Below are 20,472 nucleotides of genomic sequence, written 5' to 3'. Positions count from 1 at the left end.
CAGTATGTCAAGCAAGACCCTAACTATCCCAAGGCGACCTGCATTCTGTACCCTGAGCACCATACACAGTTCAACACAATTTATTTATTCCTTTGGTCACCTTGCTTCATTCCTCCTGGAGTCCTTAGCACAGGACTATAAATTGTTAGTTATGAATAACCCTAATAAGCGTCAGCATGGAGAACACCACCCTCTCATTTTTAATTTGAGTGGGTTCATACCCCTGAGATGTTTCATGCTGGATTTCAAGTCTTAACATCTTAGAGCATAGGCTCAGAACCACATCCTGATCTTGTAGACCTGGGAATGGGCAAAAGGCTGTCTCCCAGAACAAAACCACTGAGCAGCTGGGCGAATTGTGAGCTGTGCTTATCTCACCCCAGCCACTGAGAACTCAGATCATCCAGAAGCACAGCAGGGCTCATCAACATATTTATGTCTACCGTGCCTTGGTCAGAACTGGTCAGGACAAAGCATAGGCTGGGCTTAAGGCAACTGGACTATCAAAGGCAACAGCAGAACAGAATGGGAGAAGTCCTCATCTTGATTAGTAGATGTAAAGTTCAGGGCACTCATGGCTGTAACTCACCCTGTAACTGGTTTGATGTAAATAAACACAGCCTAACTACCAGACTTACAGTAAAGCCCCAAACCAAGCCCATGTGTAGTTTCTAGTTTAGCTCATATACCCCAACCAGAAATCAAACCTGGAAGTGAACAGGTAATACCACAATGATAAAGCATAACTTTTGAATTAAAACATATTCAGTGGTCCCAAAGTACAGAGTGCAATTTCAGTGCTCTGGTCAACACAAAAAGCTGTTTTGTTTCAAGATTTTTACAAAGGATTTTTTACATCATTTGTAGAGGAGATGCCAAAGAGAAACAAAATTTGTCTACTGTCTATATCTAAACAATGTACAAGAATAAATTTGACATAAAGGGACTGAAACCTATAAAAATTTTATGTATGCCTGAATGCTTTTTTACTCAATAAAATACATGGGTTTAATTTAAAAAGTGAAAAACTTCTTAAAGCAGCTCTGTTGGGTTATCACTCAGCTGCTGTGGTATCTTCAGCTGGTTCATGAACTGGGTAAGTAGACACAAGATGGGAAAAAACAACACTGAAGTACCAGGAAGGTAACACATAAATTAAAATCCTTTTTTTTTTTTTTTTGGTGACAGTTGAGAAGAAATTTCTATGACTTGCTCATCTGGAAAATATAACATTAACCAGGAGGCCATTAGCATTTGGAAATCCAACCTCTATCTGAGTTCATGACTTTCACAACTTTGGAAAATCAGTCACTAACTGACATTTAGATGACATTAAGCAGTCACAAGGATGCAACAGAAATATAGGCACCTATTGGGAGGACAGTTTTTATGCTGTTCAACGTCTACTGTCAGTGGATTTCTGCCCATCACTCCTCTAAGCCCAGTAAATATTGCCAATTACAGCTACAGCATCCAAACACCACAAAGCCTAAGGCTTGGAAAACCCTGCAGGTACTCACCAGACGTACTACTGCCTCTGTCTGAGCTGTTGTAGGATCCACCTGTATTCTGGTCATATGACTGGTTGTAGGGAATAGTTGGAGCAATGTTGTCATTTACTCGGTAATCTGCAAGTTTAATGGTATGGTTAATGCTGCCCTTCAGGAACACAACTACTTTTATATACTTGCTTTGTAACACAGAGTAAGATCTGAAAATAGTGAGGAAGAAACAAATTCATTTTTTGGAAGAAAAACCATCCTGCAATCATGTTTTAATTTTAGCTTGTCTCTAATTGAAAAATTAGGGGAAATCATGGGAACTTAGTAGCTGCACAGCTAAAATGCAGTAAAATGGAATTCTATGCACAGGGTTTTCACAAAGCCTCTGCAATGATCAAGTCTCAACAAATATATTTATGTATCTATATATATATATATATATATATGACCTGTGTGAGCATTTTGCATACAAATACTGTCACCTTGATTGATTTTCCATGGTCTCTGCCTAATTTAGGCACGCAGGGCAACCAATGGACTGCGGTAGCTACTTTTGGTCTTTCAAAGGTGACAAACCCACATAGGAGTCAGCCCTGTATAACAAGGGCTGCATGATCTGCTGGAGTAACAATGCAGCTCCAGCTGAATTTGGTTTACAGCAGAAGAGGTCTTTGTTTCAGGTCTGCTGGCTCCAAGAATATTTTTATTTACACTGGATCATGCAGGTTCTACAGGCAAAGCCTTTTTTGCTGATGGCTGTCACCATAACTTTCCTCTCCAGTTCCAAAGCACTTGGTACATACACTTAGTACTTTTAAATCTAGATTTGGCAACCAGATCTGTAAAACTTCATCAGGAAGTAAAATATTCATCTGGCAGAACAATACTCTCGTGCTAAAAAGCAATTGCAATTTACAGAGAACAGAAAGGAGGTAAGTTACTCTTCATACAGCAAATAAAACTGCGTCATAAACAGAACCACTGGACGTAAGGTAGTGACAGTGAAGCACAGCATGTAACTCATCAAAACGGTTACTCTCCATCACAAAAGCTAGAGGTATAATCAGCAGCAAGATGGCTTTGACTTAGGAAATGAGAAAACCAAGATCAGAATATCGACTCATAAAATAGCAAATCAAAACAAAAATAAACAAAACTAAGAATTCAGTCCCCATCTGCTGCAGAAATGCTTGTGATAATGTAAGCATGGGAAAAAGAGCAAAATGATAGATTCCACACCAGAGTGTATTCTGTAATAGTTTCTCAGCCTAGTTGCATTCCACAGACCACGCTGAAGCCCTACATACCACATATGTTTACACAGAGGATAAACAGTAAATCAGCACTCTGAAATATGTATATATGACTGTCAGCAGACAAGGCTTTAAGGGGGCCTTTCCACACTACAATATGCTAGAGAATATGCAGCTGTAATATACAAACTTTGAAAGATGCAGTATCTCCCAGCACATAAAAACCAAACATGTTTTAATTCCCAAAGATGTACGTAATACACAGTTCATGGAAGAGAACAATTACAAAAAAATACAGCTTTCACCCTCTAGTAAGGAGTCAAACCCCTTGAATTTTCTTTTGGCATGTTTATGTCAAGGGAAGGTGTGACATTTTAAACTGCCCTTTGAACTCCTCTGTGAGTAGATGGGTCCGGTAGAGAAATCAACATTCCTGCAATGAAATGTTTCTTTTTACTGGATCACTTATCACTGTGTGATCACTTGAGTTACAACAATCAATGCAAAAAGTTCCAAGTTAGAATGGGTCCAGCTCCTAGGGATGCTGTTTTGCAAATCAGGTTATTAAAAGAGGTTGCATGGTAGCCTGGAGGACTAGAAAGAAGAAATCACATACCTATTTCTTTCAGCTCCCACACAGTATATTAAAGAAACATGCCTTCAAGGCCTCAAAAGCACATTCTGATGCTTCCCGTTAACACTGAAATCAATTTATTTTTAGCTTCTGGATCCACAGACTTCAGTCAGGGTAACACAGGAATTTAGTTTCCCAAATTATGTGCAGTAGCATTGCCTCTCAATATGAGAATTGAAGGCTTGCTAGGAACAAGTCTAAAATGAATTGGATCACTCCATTTGTGTCCCCAGTGTACAACACAATACAATTTTACAGAGTTTGATATGCAAAATTTCATTCGTTTACACGAACATGTAGATTTAATGAGTCTCCATCCACGACTGGGAAGAGTGGGTTGACCTACTTAAAATTTAAGGTAGAGTATAATGTGACTACCATGCATCTGGCTTATGAATAAAATATCTGGCCTCTGTCCTAACCAATCCCTTAACTACTATTAAATTTAAATTAATCTCATATCCATAGGAAATGTATTTTGTTTAACTCTTTTCTAAAGATACAGCTTGTTATTTTTTACAATAAATTCAGTATCTGAAAGGTTATTGTGGTGCTAATTAACTTTCTGACACTGCTAACCATGTATTTCTATATCTAAAGAGGCAGAAGTCTAAAAGCACCACAGAAGCCTGTAATTGCTGAACCCGAAAGCTTTAGACTCCTGGAACCAGAAGGTCAAAACTCCTCTGATGCCTAAAGAGGAGAAACAAGCTAAAAGCTCTTCACCTTTGTTTAATTTGTTTTGCTCCATAATGTTGTACTGTATGGGTGGAACCTCTTGCTTTTGCTGAACAGAGGGTTTCCAGTGTTTCTCATTCGTGTCCCCGCTGCCATTGTTAACATTATTGCTGATATTGGACTGGATGAGCTGAGTGGTGGCATAAGGAGTGGGCTGCCCAGGCTGGCTGACAAATCTTCCATCCTTTAGATTTGGACTATTGAAGGTTTTCATCTCATTGATTTTGTTGCTGAGGTCCACGTCCCCATACACAGTTGACTCAGGCAACATCAGGTTTGTCTGCTTGTTGTCCAGCTGATTGTTGTAATTTGCTATACAATCGGCTAACCACAGAGGAGAGAAAAGAGAAAAGGTCATTCTGTTCGCTCACACCAGACTTTCCATGAAACCCCCTCTAACATTTCCTTACTGCATAACTACATGGCTTGAATCCATGTAGCAGACACACTGAGGCAGAGATACTGCCATTAACTATAGAATTTACAGAATATTATTTACCTTATAAACTACTTCTCCAAAAGTAGGGTTCACTGTTCTGATTCACTGTAAATTCAGACCTTCTGAATTGTATTTACAATGACTTACCTTGCTGGGCTCTTCCGTAGTGGCCATATAAACATTTGTATTTTTGGACATTATTCTTATAGCAGTATAGATATTCAATTCATAATTTTGATTAAAATCATTTGAATTGCAAGGAAAATTCAACCAAAACTTAATAGCAGGAGTAACTAAAGAAGACAGGTCATTTCATGTCACCTAAACAGTATCTAGACACTCTTGTATTTGTCATAAGAAATAGATGTACAACAGGTTTTTATGAAACAGACTGAGAAATGATTACATATAAGAGAATTAAAGAAAAACAGCACAATGTAAAAAGGTAACTCAGTACCCAGTAGCAAGTCTTTATTTGATCATTGTTTCCTTGTACAATCTTATATTTTAACTTGAAACAAAAAGACAGAAAAGCAAGCTGGAACTTTTGCTGATTCTCATTTGCTTTGGATATTGCAAAATACATAATACCACAGTAATACCATTTTCCTGCATGCTAAAGATATATCACATAGACAGCATGAATTCATTCTTCTGACATTGACTGCATCCTGAGATCACCACTTATTGCAGACAGGAAAAAAACATGTGCTGATGCTCGGGCCACTGCTGCAATGTCCCTGCCTTGCCCCGATCTCTTGCCACTGTGTGACAGCAAGCCCACACATTTTTTCTTCTCCACATCCAGTCCACTGGGAGATACTGAATGAAGTAAAATAGTCTGTGGGTCAGCAGTTAGAAGGCTCAGTGGAACTAGCATTCAATGATCCTTAAGCAGAAACTTTAATTTTCTAGTTGATTAATGCATCAATAATTACATAACACTCACTAGGAATACAGTTTTCCTCTTTTAAAAGATGTTGTATTTACGCTAATGAATTTGATTCAAAACCTGAAGTCCGTTACCTGTGTCTACAACGAATTTACTGGAGAGGATGCCAAGTAAAACTGCATACAGAATTCAAGATTTCACCATTCTCTAAATGAAATAACTAGCAAACATACAGGATGTTCAATTACAAAAATATTCCCTAACACATACATATTTTTAGAGATATATTACCTGAGAAAGGGGAATAAAATAATGCTTGTGTAAGAAAACCACCGATGCACATTTTCAGTGACTAACAAACAGTATCAGAACATGCCACATAGAACTTATCACTGCACATTTCATGCCCCCCAGCCTGTGGTTTTTTTGAAGGTTTTACTGTTTGATATATTTTTCTTTCTTATGTGAGGTGTTATTTATTGCCTCTGTTATTTATTGCTTCACAGTCTTCAACTTCTTGATTTCTAGTGTTTAAATTTTTTCATTTCTCTCACCTACTGAAACCATACTAGTCTTTCCTCCTTTCTAAGTCTATTGTATCATACTGGGCAATTATATACACAGTATATTCTTCACTCCTGATACCTCATGCTTTGCTACAATATCCTTGCAGAGTCACTTGTAACATATATTTTTACCTCCTTTCATTTGCAGCTACCTCTGATTTGTGTGTAAGGCAATATAATCAATACAGTATATGCAGTAGGTACATTTTTTACATAGACACATTAGAATTCCTCACAACAAGTACTTAAAACTGGTTTACCTACATAACAGAAGATTTATCCTGTTAGATCTTTTTTTATGGCATCTACTTTTGGAACAATACATTCCCATTCTGTAGACTTGGAAGACAGTGCTATACTTAAAATTAAAAATGCAGCTACTTTGCATTTTCACAACTACTGAGGGGATATCCATCGCTGCTGCTTCACAGCATTAACCAGCCCACGATGACAGAATTAAGAATATTTGGCAGAATTTCCAGGAAAGAAGACACCACTCTGAACATACTGTCTGACCCACAAACTTCAGAGTTCTACTTGAAAGGAAAGAAACACTTTGCAACAGAACCAAGCTTAATCTGAAAGCTAAAATGAGGGAGAATCCACTGCAGTTCAATACAAGATGTTATAATAGGCTGCAACCATCAAAAATGTGCATTCTCTTCCTTTTCTGAATTTGTTAAGTTTCAGTTACCAGAACTTGCTATGTCTGTTCTTGTAAGCCATCCCTGAATCACAAACCTTTTTTATACAGGTACTGGTGGACGTGATATCCTCAGCCAGAGTGAGATACAAGTCTCTAACGCCAAAATCTCTCACCTTGCTCCGAAGCACCTGGCAGTGCTCATTGTCAGACAGCATTACTGCAGCAGATGAATTGCCATCACCACCACTCATGAATTACCAGCCATTAGAGCTGGCTTCACACAAATTACAGGAGGTAATGCTGCTTGGCACTTATGCAACTTTACATACTCCCTTTCTGAAATGCTGGGACATACTATTACCAAAACCAGCCAGAGGTGCTTGTAGTGGAAAAGCTTCATTTCATTCCTCACCAGTAATGCAAACTGGGATAAACCAAAAGGAGCCTAAGGGCTGTTTAAAGCAAAATGTGCAACAATTAGAACTCTGATATATATTTCACAGATGTGTTACCATGGAACTCATGAGGTTTTCTTTCAGAGCTCTCTGAGTCCTACTCAAGCTCCCAGGAACTACTATTTAACCTAACATTTTGTAATTGCTTTAAGTGTATGAAGCTAACTTCTTTATTCACACACCCTACACAGAACACCAGCTATCCAATTTTGTACAGAATGGCACTGAAAGGGAAGTTCTGAGTGTGCCAAAACAGAGTGACTTGTTGCAAGCACTGTAGCAATCTTTTATTTCTTGCTTCCCATCACATCCAAACCAGAAGGAAAATCTCATTAGCATTATTTTGGTATTTCTCCTCCATCCAAGCAACAAGGATGTACAGAACAACCTAAAAATGACCTTATCTGCTCTATTCAGAAGCTGAAACATATCAGTTCAGTGTGACTTTGGGCAGCATCGAACTGTGCAGGGGCTCCTTAAGCCTGCTACAACTATCCAAAGGGGACCGAGAAAGGATCCAGAAAGGGACCACAAGCATAATCATGACATAGAGGAGACATTACATTAAGTCTAAACCCACTGGAAATAAAAACCCAAACAAACCTGTACGCTCTCTCAGGTATTTAGAAGCACACACTCTGTAAAGAAGATTCCTTAGCAAGGTAGAAACATATCTAACCTGGTCGACTGTACGTTGTAAGGTTGCCATCACTGTTGCCATTGCCAGAGGTGCAGCAGTTGATGGAGCAGTCATTGTGATTGTTCCCTGTGTTAGGCCAAGTATCTGCTAACCATGGCTGAGTGGCTGGTTCACTGATGTTTAGGAGTCCAGGCCTTTAAAAACAAAGCTTGGTCATTTCAAAAATCAAACAAAAGCATTTTCACATTGCAGTTACACTCTTCTCAAACGGTGAGATATTACAAAATAATACCACGTATCGAAAGGCTTGAGCACTGGAAACACAGCTTGATTCAATTATTTAGACTTCTCTAGTCTCCTGTCTAACCTCTTCCTTGCAAAAACACTCAGGAGTGAGCAGTCAAGGGCAGTTCATTTTGCTGGACTATGCTGTATGCTGGTGTGCAACATTTACCTGACACTTTGGTTTTCATTTTTTAATTTGTTTTTCCTTAAGAGGTTACACTTTTATTTTTCTGCCTCTTCACCCTTTCTTAAAGAATGCAAGGTAAAAAAGAGGAAATTGGAAAGTCAAATAAACAAAAAAACTCACACATGGAAGCAGGATGGATGTGCAGAAGAGCCAAATTTAAATATGAATACTCTCAAATTCTTGGTTATTTATGGAGCAAGTTCTCCTCCCCATCAGACAGTACTACTGTGGTGCATCAAAGGGAACAGCAGGGTAACAGAAACCTCTGTGGCTCGGGAGCATTTGGATTTCACCAACCATGCTGAGTAGGTGACACACACTTCTTCATGAGTAAGCCACTCAGCTCCTAAGAGACTTTAAGGTAATTGGGAATACTGACCACCTGAAAAATATCCAGATATGAATGCTGCATTTGGAATAAAGTGTATTCCTGCCATCAGCAGAAAGGAACAGGGTTCCCTGTTTTCCAAGCTGCTGAATTTTTGTAGTGAGTGTTGATGAATGTTCTGTAGAATTTTTGGTGGTTCTTCAGTTTCCACGCTAACAATGCAGTGGCATGTTACAGTCCCTCACAATTTAAAATTGCCTTTGATACCTAAGGTCCTTTAAAAAAATAGATAATTTTAGCTACTGTCATATATACACAGTCCCCTCCTCATGGGATTTAACAGGCAACTTTCCATTTGAAAAAGTGCAGAAACTATTTTCCATAATATTAGATGTGATGATCTTCAAAAATAAAATATGCTAATCCTCCTTAACTGCAAGTTGAAAATACAAGCTGCATGCAGTTTTTTTTGGGGGGGTAGAGTCTGGCAGTGCTGCAGGCTTAAGTCATAGACTTAGAATGACATTTAAAAGATCTATACATATATGTGTGTATATATATTTCTGTACTGCATATGTCATCTGCCAATTTAACATAGGAGGTGATGAGGCTTGACTTGCTGTCAGGCTTACAAACCAGCCAATATGCATTCAGTAAAGAAGTTGTTTTTTTTTTTTTTTAAAATCTGAAATAAATATACAGCTGTGTAGGCCTGTGAGCAGGCCAGCTGATTTGAAATTCCCTGTTTTTTTTCCCTACACTCTACTCTTACAATAAACCTACACCTGAAGGCATTTGGAGGAGACAAAGCATTCCAGAATGTTTCAGCACTTTAAAGACCTGTGTACTCGATTTTTGCATAGGGAGCTAAAGATCCTTTGTTTCTAAAATGTACTTTGCATTCACACCTGCTGTCATGTAAGAAATGTGGTGTGAGGTATATAAGCAGATGAGAATTCTACTAATTGGAGCCATTTATGTGGAAGTGTAGGCAAGAGATGCTTGCATTACAGCTCCATAGCCTGGTGATGATTTGAGATCATAATTTCCAAAGATCTCTAACCTTGGCAGCAAATTTCTTGAGTCCCTGAATTTCTGGACTGGGTCTGAGGCAGGGGTGGACAGAGCAAGTGGCTGTGGGGGTGCTGGCTGGAGTCAATCCAACACAATTACCATTACTCAAATACTGTCTAGAAAAGGGATTGCCACAGAAATGGGTATTTTTTCAGCACCACACAAGTGGGGATTATGCTGAAATATATCACTGTGACATTTTGAAATCTGAAAAATGCTTTAACATGCTCACATAACTGCACTTGGCAAAAATGCTAAACCTTTCCAAAACACTGCAAATATAAAGTAAGGAAGTGAAAACCTTAGGTTTGGATATCAAAGGATGGTTTCATATGCAAAAATAACTTTTTTTTTTTAACTCTGCAGAACTATGTTTCATATCCTACAAAATAAGTTACATCACACATGCTGTCAATGCTATAAATGCAAATGAACAAAAGCAGCATAGATGTTTGCACCTTGAATCAATTACATTGTTAGATTCTGGCACTGCTGCTGACAACTAGGACAGCAAAATTGAAGTTGATTTTCTAGAAGTACCGAAATTACTGTGTACGATGTAGACACTTGTGGGTTCATTTCTGTCCTCTGTGTGAGTGTGCTCCATCTAGCCCGTGCTATGGGATGAGTGAGAAAGCACAGTGGCACAAACAACACAAGGGATGTTAGCTGAGTATCTTTCTGAACAACTCTCAGGGAAAGAGAGGGTTCATCTCTCTCCTCTCTTATTTTCTCACTATCCTGGAGTAAGGGCAGCAACCCAGCGATTTACAGATTTGTCCACTCAAAAATCACATAGTGACTGTTCTAGAGGCTTCCCTCCATGCTTCAATGGCCATGACAGCACAGCAGCACACCGTGCTGGGAGAGATATCTGCCATTGCTCATAATATACCAGGTCCAGGTGCAGCAGGAGCTGAATAGCCTCACCTCTGCACAGCACTCAGGTAGACTGGGAATGCTTTATTTTATGCCTAATCTTCACAATTAGCAAATTTTTGCACAGTGTTGCAAATTAGGAATCACAAGATGCCACTTGTGAACAGGCGTTGTTACAGGACTTTGTTGCCCAGCTGGTCTCTGAGATCTTAGCTTTTATTTCAGCATCATGCTGAATCTTTGAACGTGACCTAGAAAAAAAATGGTGTGCTACTAAAGCACCACTGCCCTGACCTGTCTTTTTTGCTAAACCACAATTTTTCTTCCTGAAGAAAACTTCACCTCTACAGAGGAAATGTAAATTACTGTTTTCTCCATGGCCATTCATTAAGTAATAACATAAACCCAGTGAACACGCCTTAGTTAAATCCTCAGTGTGGAATGGGCTCGGTTCTCAGAGTGGGGGGCTGTAAATTTAAAACCTGTTTCCCTCTCCTTCAGTGCCTCATCTATTTTAAGCAATACTTTAACTGTTTTGCATTCACAGAAAGATTTTTTTTCTTAAGATGTCACCTTATAAGCCGTTTTTGTCTTCAACAATATTTTCCAATAAACATTTTCTTTCTTTGTAGTATTTGTGAAGCAGCTATATTTCTTAATCTTCATAAATGCCGCGACTTAATTACTTTTACTCCCTTAATCAGGTGGTAAGCCAGGTCTTTATTCTGAAGTTAAAGCACTCCCTCTGCTGCTCATTTTTTGAGATGCAGTTTTTACAGGTTAACAAAGCTGAAAGTATTTCAAAAAATGTTTTGGAAATCAACCTAAACATTCGAACCATATACCCTCCTTCTAAACAGAAAATATATGGCCAAAATGTATAAATTAATATATGAACTAAAACAACATATCTTTGCAGGCGATTATTCTGCCATCGCTTACAAGGACAACTGAACTCCTGGAATCCTTGAATTTATTTGCACACAATTTATACCTATAAGAATAAAGCACATAATTACCTGCCTCCACTGCTTACGGCCTCTCCTCCTCTCTGATATGTTACTGAAATAGTTAAAGATAAAAAGAAGGAAAAAATTTAAAAATCATACAAGACTCCTTCAATAACAGTATTTATTTTGCCTTTGTTTCACTTTAGCTAAGACGATAGCTGTGCATTGTTTATACGTTAATCCTGAGTCTCATTCTGCAAGCTATTGCTTCAAATCCAAGTTTAGACACAATACTTGTGTTGCTTGATAACTGCTAGTCCTAGCCCCAACAGGGTTTTATATTTCAGTTCTGTCCTGAACACACACACGCACACATGTATCGCTTAGGAAAGCAGGAAGCCATACATCAGGTTGAACTTATTCTTAACATAACTCTGCTGACTTCAGTGGAGTTACTCTGTGGAAGAATTTAGGTCATATATTTATTTCATGAATGGCTGGATGTTACAGCTTTGCTGTACCTTACTATTTTGGCAAGGTTAAAGAGGTAGCATGATTCTATAACAGACCTTACTTCCAATGTAAATAATGGCTCATTACAGCTGAAGCTACTGCAAAAACAAATGCTCTTTCTGAATGTTAGTGCAGTACACTCAGGGAACAAGCACACTCTAGAAGTTTGCAGAAGCTCCACATTTTATAACATTATACAACTGGATTTATAAATTATACTAAATAATCTAAAATTTAAATATATAAATCTTGGTTTAAAAATAGTCAAGCAGAAAGAATACTTTCTAAACTAGAAGGAATAGTCTTCCTAGCATTTCAGAATTACTCTACATTAACACAGTGGATGTCCACACGCATTTGTTTGGCTTGCACATCCTTCACAGGAAGGAAGATGTTTGAGAAGTTAGCTTTTCGGATGCAAACATCCAAGAAGAAACAGTGCTATAAATTTTGCACATTTGCATTGGGTTTGGCAAAGGGTTAAGGAGACTGCCTCCCTGCAAATGCTGATGGATTCTACACTTCCCAGCTAGGAATGTGCTGAAAACAAGCAGCCAAATTCTGCTCTTTAGAAGAACTCCAAACTGGGAGCCTGCAAGAGAGAGATAAATGCTGGCAGTGATTACAATAACAGGATTAAAATGTAGGATGCATTCCTACAGGTAAGTCTTTTACTGTAGGTAATGCTAAAGAGGAGGGCCTGGTTCCATTTAAAGTCAAAGTATGACTGAGATTCTGGATTGAAAAAAAAGGATTTTTTTCCTTTAAGTGTTTTACACGCTTTATGTTTTTCCCAATTTCTTCTTTAAAAATCTCAGGACTATTTATTTTGCAGCTCTGACATATCTGAAGAAACCCTGATAATTTCTTTTAATGTTAAGAATCCAACGGAGAGAATAGATGTTAGCTTCCAACCTCTGCAGAATTTCAGTGGCGTGCTACAGTGGAGATTACAATAGAGGCCCTCTGTTTAGCCAATTAAAGTAACAGCAAAATAATAAGAGTTTGAATTATTCTCCACTGAGGCATTCAAAGGCCTTCAGAAACTGAACTGAGGGCCACTCTGGCTCATGCTGAACAGGAAGCAACTCCAGTGAACAGAACAGGATGACTTCTGAGAGCAGGCACTCCTCAGTTTGATTAAAAGCACGTGGCTGAGACTCTAACCCAGCCCAGCCCGGTGTGTGTGGACGAGTGCAGGCACACAGGGTTTGCCTCCCCTGTGGTCCAGCCTGAAGGATGCAACTCAGCTGCTGCACAGAGGCCAAATCAGTACAGTGCTGATTACGAGCTAATATTCCCTGGGAAACTGCGTGTGCAGAGGAGGGGGTGGGTGGTTTCTACCCTGTCTGGATATACATGTCCTGCAAATCTCATAGCTCTCTTGTGAAAATGCAGGACTTAGAACAAAGGAGGAAGAAACAACCTGTCTGTTCACTCAGGCTGTAGCTAAAAGAAATGCACAATACTGGTGGGTACAGAATGTGTTGGATTTTATCTACTGTAGGGGATGAGCTTCTCAGCTGCCAGACTGTAGGACCCACTGAAGGTCAGCTCTACAGGATGGAAAGGCTCTCATGGGCACTGGTGGGCTATGGTTCAGATTATGTCATATTTTGCAAATTTTCAAACAAAACAAACCAGAAGGTGATTTTAAACTCACACTGAATTTGAAATGCTCCTCTGTTTAAGCTGAACAGGGTAATTACTTTAAAATTTCATAGCAAAATACCATTTAAAGCAGCAAGCAAAGAAATCTAACTGCTCTAACACTTTGATTTTCTGTATCTTCCAAAGCAGACAACTCCGAGGTCACTGGATTAATGCAGATTCAGAGGAAAGAAAAGGAGCAAATATTTCACCAACTATAATCCCACTGAATCCCTTTCAAGTCAGCATCTGAGCTCTGCTAAGTTATTCCTCCTCCATCAGAAGCACCTTTTGCATCACTAGATGTTGGAGGTCACACTACTCCATTGGAATATGCAGGAAGAGAGCCCAGGTTGTACAAACTGACAGGGTCATGCTACAAAATGGCATGCTGGCGTGGAATGGTGTGCTATGAAATGGTACACACAAATAGAAAACATTGTCAGCCACAAAGCAAATGCACACTACTTAGAGAACAAATAATGATACCTGTCATTAATGACATTGTTTAAAAAAAGCCCTTCAGAACAGCTGGGCTGGTTGGTTATGTCAGAGAAAGAGAAAAAGTACCACAAACACATGCTTAAGTAACAAAGAAGGGGGGAAAAGTGCAAATATATACCTGTTGGTGTGAAGGTAAAAGACGGGACTGAAAAATCAAAACAAAATACAAACTGGTTATTAAGCTGAAGAGAGAAAGGGAAACATACCACATTAGTATAAATCTAGCAGACAGCTGAACATAAAACAAATAAATATAACTAATCCACTAGTTCAGTCACACTGATATAAAAATAAAACTAAAATTACAATTCAGAAAGAAGATTTTCTCTGCAGGTACTAGTCTGGAAAAAAAAAAAAAAAAAGGCAAAAAAAGGCAAAAGCTTGATATTCTATTGTGCTCCTGAGGGGATGAGACTGTGGTGTAGCCTTTCAAATATCTTTCAGTTTGGTATTTTAAGTTTTTTCTGAAAATCCTAGCACAAACAAAACCCCCACACTTAATCATTCTAGAATGCAGAATGACAAATTCCTTAACAAAGCCTTATCAAGGTCCTATTGAATCTTATCTGCAGTTCACTAAGTAAATGCTCATTACACTGAACTAATAGGCTCACTTAAGTATTCAGTAAGGAAATAATAATCATAAAAAGGAACAAAGAGAACTGCTGTTTTACTGCCTCTGAATCAAGAATGGCACCAACTCTCACTGTAATAAAGGCCCTAAAATCTACTGCAGCAATTAATTTTTGTTTTCAGAGATGAGACTGTTAAACAGAGTTATTATCTTTCTTTCTTAAATAATCACCAAAAAAAAAAAAAAATCTCCCTAGACATAACACGTTTCTACCTTTCAACCCTTGGCTTTAAGAGAGAAAGGTTAACAACAGAACAATGACACTGCTTGACAATCTTCTCTCTCACAGCTACTATAAATCCTCTTTGGATCAATAGGGTATCTAATCCAAATACAGAGCACCAGCATCTGCTCTTCCTATTAGCACATGCTCCCCCTCCTGTTGACAAGACAGTATCGTTTTCCTCTCACTGATGGCAGAACAAGGCTAACATCGCCCTTTCTGATCTAATGACAGCAAAAGGTAAGAGAAACAATCAAATATTCACTAAAACAGCCTGGAGAGAGGAGTTGATCAGCAAAGCCAGCACAGACAGAAAATATTCTGGCAAGAGAACAACTTCTTAATCTTATTTTTTTAATAACTCTAAAGTTTGCGGGGAGTGCAGTGTGTCTTGTTATAATTTAGGATATGTGGTAGATTTGCCCCCTTTTTACCAAGCCAATTTATTTCCAGGGATATGACACTATGCAAAGAAAGAAAAATGGAGCATTTGCCCACTTCAGGCTGCATTTGCAGCAAAGCTCTTTATCTTGGGAATACCACTGTATTTTCTTTGAGTTAGGCCTTTTCACATAGTCAAATTTAATTTAGTTACATTCAAAATATAGAACCATAGCAACAAGCTTTCATTAAAATAGAACGGGCATTTAAACCTGAGCTATTCAAAAGAGGATCAAGAATCTCAAAATTAATTTGCAATCACAGGAACATGAAAAATCCTAAACTACTGCCTCATTACTCTTCTGTGAGCTAAGTCCTAAACCTAGTTTAGTTTCTTAAGGAACTGAGGAACAGAGGTTCAACTAAAAGAAATCTTACTGCTACCATATGAAAGAATGACTTAATTCTTAGAGCTTCTATTAATAAACTCTTCCGAGTGTGTAAGACTGCTAGTAGAGTACGTATGTGTGGGAGTAGTGAAGTATTTTAACAGATGACAGGACTGAAGCTAAATATAAAAATAAATAAATGCAAGCCTGAAGAAAGTTTGGGCTTGCAGTGATGACTTGATGAACTGCAGAGTGGCAAACTACTTTGCAATTCATATTTCACTAAAGATAGGTTTTGTCTTTGAAGAATACTTGATACCGGAGATACAGACCCTACTTTTTTGTATACTTTCATTTAAATTCCCCCCAAATTACAGAAAAGATATTTTTACAGATATTGAAAAACACAGCTGTTTTGAACAATAGCTGATGTCACTGAAGTAACCAGTTTTAAGGACAAATTGTATGCCTTTTGCTTAATCATAGGTAGTGGTGAAAGCACAGTGATGTTAGTGTGATAGAGCTGTAGAAAGGCAGTGTGGCAGCATGCTATTAGTAAAACAAAACAGCACAGGCCAGTGCAGCACTACGTGGGGGGCTGTCCTACCTAAGAAATCCCAGCAGAACAGAATCAAGGGTGGAATTCCTTCCCCATTTCCTTGGCTGCAACTCCACTACAACCACTGTGCCTGGAGTCTATAGTGAGCATTGGTACTTTAGCAGCACGGAGGACATCTCAACTCTGCAACACTCTGGACTTAGTTCCATGTTTTCACTCACTCATTTGCTATTTTTAGCACTGCTTCCTTTACATGGCAACACATTGCTGCTGTTTAAAACCATTTGTGTTTGATTTGCCTGTCTTGCCCATAACACATTCATTCTTGAAGGGACTAAAGAATGTAATCTCATGATGCCGTTCATACATGAAGATGTGTCCACCTTTTAAACCTAGGCCTAACTTCTGACTGCTAAATGTCAAATATAATCCCTCTAGTTCTTCAAAAGAAGGATCTCCCATTTTCTGATTAATTCCAAAATTTACAGTTCTCACTCTACGAGTGCCTATGAGGGACTGCTTTGAGATGTAATGAACTGTAGGCTCAATGAATTCAGCTTTCATTTCCAGGATTAACCTGGAAATTATTTAATCTGGAGGAGTCAAGTTTGTTCCAGAAGATTTTCCAGGTAGAGATTCTAGTTTTGCTTGTCAGAGAGTATACTGCAAAGCACTGCTTGACCACTGACAATGTGATATATAAGAAGTATCAATAACGAGAAATAGCAGGAAAATAAGGAGTGCTTTAAATTAGCCCCACTGCTGCCATTCTAACCAAATGCAGACGCAGGATGTGATAGCCCCAGAACTCAGTCCCAGCCAAGGGTCTCACAACAGCATTTATGAAAGGAGTCTTGGAAAGCAGACTGACTGTTGTGCTTTTGCAAACAGCCACACTCCCCCGGAACAGAAGAAATTCAAGTACACGCACCCAAAGTGTTACTGCAATGTACACCACTGTTAGCACTCCCAGCAGCAGGCAAAGCACTGAACAGGGGGACAAGGAGCTACCATCCACCTCGCTCCTCTTCAGATGGCAGAGTGTCAGAGAGCAAGGACCTATTGGAAGCTCCCAGCCTTAAACCCATCTCTACATTTCTCATTTGTAGGGGCATCTTTATTAAAAGCTACTCCAGGCATTCAGTTTAAGACTTAGGCTCTAAAGCCAGACTTAGCACATCATGTAAATATTGCTGCTCTCTGCACTGGCTCCCAACCCCCACTTCATGAAAGTGCTGAAGTAAGCTCATAATTCCTTATTCAAGCCTTAGGAGAACAAGAGACTGATAACAAAATAAATAGGCAGCAAACAGGCATTCAGCAGCCAGCAGACTGAAATAGATAACAGGGCACCTTTTCTGATACCAGCGTAAGTACTCGTGAGCCCGTTCCTCTTCTTCCTGTGGCGATACAGCCAGATGCTGAAGACCATGAGGATAATCCAACAGGCTGCACCAATTCCAGCAATAAAGGCAGGCTGCTTTACTACATCAGAAATCTGCTGGGCTAAACTGACTTGATCTTCTGAAGACACAGGGTTTCCACGAGAATCTGGAACAGAGACACCCATAACAGCCAATTAATTTGAATGGACAGCTGTAAAAGGCAGCACGAAAAGAGCTGACATAACTGCAGTACAGTTTCTCAAGGTAAAATCCTTAAGACTGCTCTTCAAATTCTCTTATTTACAGGCCTAAACAGAAATGGTTTTCCATACAAGGCAGGTACCTCTGATATCACTGACTTTTGTTTGCTTACAAAAGCTGCTAAAATCAGGTACACAAATAGAAAGGCTCATACACTACACACTTGTGGACTGCTGCTTTTTCATTTTTCCTTCATTTTAGCAAAGGAACATCAGCTTCAGAAAATTATTCAAAAAATCTGCAAAGAACACACCAAGTAAAAGAAAGCTGTAGTATGAAACATGAGTAATGTGAATGGGTACAAGTCAGCTCCCCAAACATCTGCTCTCAGAACTGACAGTCACAGTTACAAATTTAAACTACATTCACATGAGGTTCATATTGAGGGAGATATTTTAGTTCCTGACAGATTACTTAAATCATGTATTACACAGTTTAATGTACTGCTTGCAGTCTCTCAGTCTCTCACTTTGACCTCAATTTAAAAAAGACTGAATATTTAAAAGTATGTAGAAAAGTAAAACTACAAAATAACCAATCCTTCCCCCTTAAATACGGATGAAAAACCAAAAGGATAACTAAAAAATTATTCATGAATTGCTAAAAATGGCCAAGGAGTCTCATTAGTAATGAACAAGCAGTGCTTTTCAAAGCAGTTTAGCCTTAAATATCCCACATCAAAATAAAGAACAGGTGTTTTTCCACAGATTATTAATTTATTTTTTTTTTAATGAGACAGCACCTTTAAGAACTGGTCTTTTCTGCTCTTTCTGTACTGAACTTTTGCAGGAACCTTCTAGGAACAGCAGTACGAAGATCCAGTTAGTGACCAAGCTTTCTAACTGAAGTGAAGCAACTCAAAGCCAAAATACTGCCTTCCTGATGCTGTACCACCACAGAGAGTGCTCACTGGAAATTTCATTACTGCACAGGGCAAGGGCAAGAATTCAAAACTTTTACTCAGAGCAAATATTGCTTTACACATTCCACAGCCTGGTCTTTGAAATACCCACTTTTACTCCTGCATAGATCCAAGAGATAGTTGCTTTATACTATTGACAGTAGTGACATCAAATTCAGAATGAGAGATCAGTGTTTTAAGGAGAAAGGCGCTGTTATCAATCTAATTAATATGAACTATATAAGAAATGAAAACCTATTTGCTTAAAACCAGTATCTTTTCTCTATGAACTAAGTAGTGAATAGAATTTTTTTTTTGATGATGACATCTTGCATTATGCCAAAATATGCATAAATAAAATACAAGAAATTGCAATACAAACAAGAGATGGAATCACAACAAATGATACAAATAACAAACCTCCTCTGGAAAAGGATGCCTTTTTGAATGGAAATAGTTAAATTAATAACAGCTTTTTCCAGTGAAGGATTCCAAATTCCAGTTTTTGTGACCTTGAAGTCAAATATCTATTTTGCCGAGAAATCACCCCCGCCTTTGACTGCTACCTTATTGGAAATTTTATTTCATATTTCAGCTCTCTCTATCTTCTGTGATCCTAAGTGCACTGCCTAGTCTGAAAGTTCACCAGGCAGACTCATTCTTTTCTTACTAATACACTCTTTGTGTCTGCTGGGTTTATGGATTTCATGCCTATTTGTGCAAGGTTAAGATGGGTTGCTTCAGATTTTATGGAGACAGCCAAGTGAAGTTCCACACAAGTGGCCAGATGGGCTTAAATGTATAAAGTATACTGTGACCAATGAATTAAAGCTGTCATCTCATCTTTTGTCTCTCTGCAGCTGAGACCATATTAAGATATGAAAACTTGCATCATCAGTGTCCTTTTCAAAATGAGTAATTTCTGTGTTTTTAAACAGCTACAGTCCCTTATACAGCTTAATGGAATAGAATAAAACATTTTTGGAGAGCCTCTGGTCCTGAATAAATAAGAGTGATAAATATTTTTTGTCTCATCCTTAAAATATATATTTTAAAACAATAAACCCAGGAGAAAAAATAATCACAAACTCAAAAAGCAAATAAGAATGTGTTCTAAACATGCCAGCAATTTATCTATACAGAAAGACAATACTTTTATACACATTTTGCATTGATCAGTCAACATGTGTCTGAATATTATAAAATCCTGAAGAATCTCTTCAAATGTTTATTATTCTGATTTTTAATTAACATTAATTTCATGCTGTGGTTTTACTTGCCATTGCAAGCGTTTGAACAGCATAATAATATAGTTGTTTTTAGGAAATCAGGCTCATGGTGCACAGAATATGGGTGGACTGTTAGAGCCATTTGGTAAGCTGGTATATATCTATGCACATGGGAAAGAGAAAAATGCATCTATGTTCACATACAGTCAGACAAACAGCATCAGAGAAGAGGAGATGGAAGGGCTTTCAAGAGGTCACATTTGACTACATCCTACTCCGCTTATAATTCAAAAATAGGAAGTAAGCTACATATAAAGAGAATGAAATTTAGTGACATCTTCATCACTAAAAACTTCCAGGAACATTATCTTGGAA

The 20,472-nt window shown here is 38.4% G+C and overlaps 1 protein-coding gene across 8 annotated transcripts in view; it reads right to left on the bottom strand.

Annotated features, from left to right (window-relative positions):
* The window catches only part of ROBO1 (roundabout guidance receptor 1), a 698,238-nt gene that overhangs the window by 20,223 nt on the left and 657,543 nt on the right, over positions 1–20,472 (bottom strand). For 6 of the 8 annotated variants that reach the window (XM_039556121.1, XM_010399516.4, XM_010399511.4 and 3 more), the window contains 6 exons: positions 17,675–17,872; positions 14,254–14,280; positions 11,538–11,580; positions 7,805–7,959; positions 4,116–4,451; positions 1,521–1,628 (listed from right to left, as the gene is read on the bottom strand). In XM_039556121.1, the coding sequence (XP_039412055.1) occupies positions 1,521–1,628; positions 4,116–4,451; positions 7,805–7,959; positions 11,538–11,580; positions 14,254–14,280; positions 17,675–17,872 (867 nt within the window). The remainder of the gene's footprint in view (positions 1–1,520; positions 1,629–4,115; positions 4,452–7,804; positions 7,960–11,537; positions 11,581–14,253; positions 14,281–17,674; positions 17,873–20,472) is intronic. The other 2 variants (XM_010399517.4, XM_010399513.4) reach the window with 2 other exon arrangements.

Source organism: Corvus cornix, chromosome 1 (genome assembly GCF_000738735.6).
Source record: "Corvus cornix cornix isolate S_Up_H32 chromosome 1, ASM73873v5, whole genome shotgun sequence".
NCBI lineage: Eukaryota > Metazoa > Chordata > Aves > Passeriformes > Corvidae > Corvus > Corvus cornix.
Note: the sequence above shows the minus strand (reverse complement) of the source record. Positions and strands in the feature narration are given on the sequence as shown.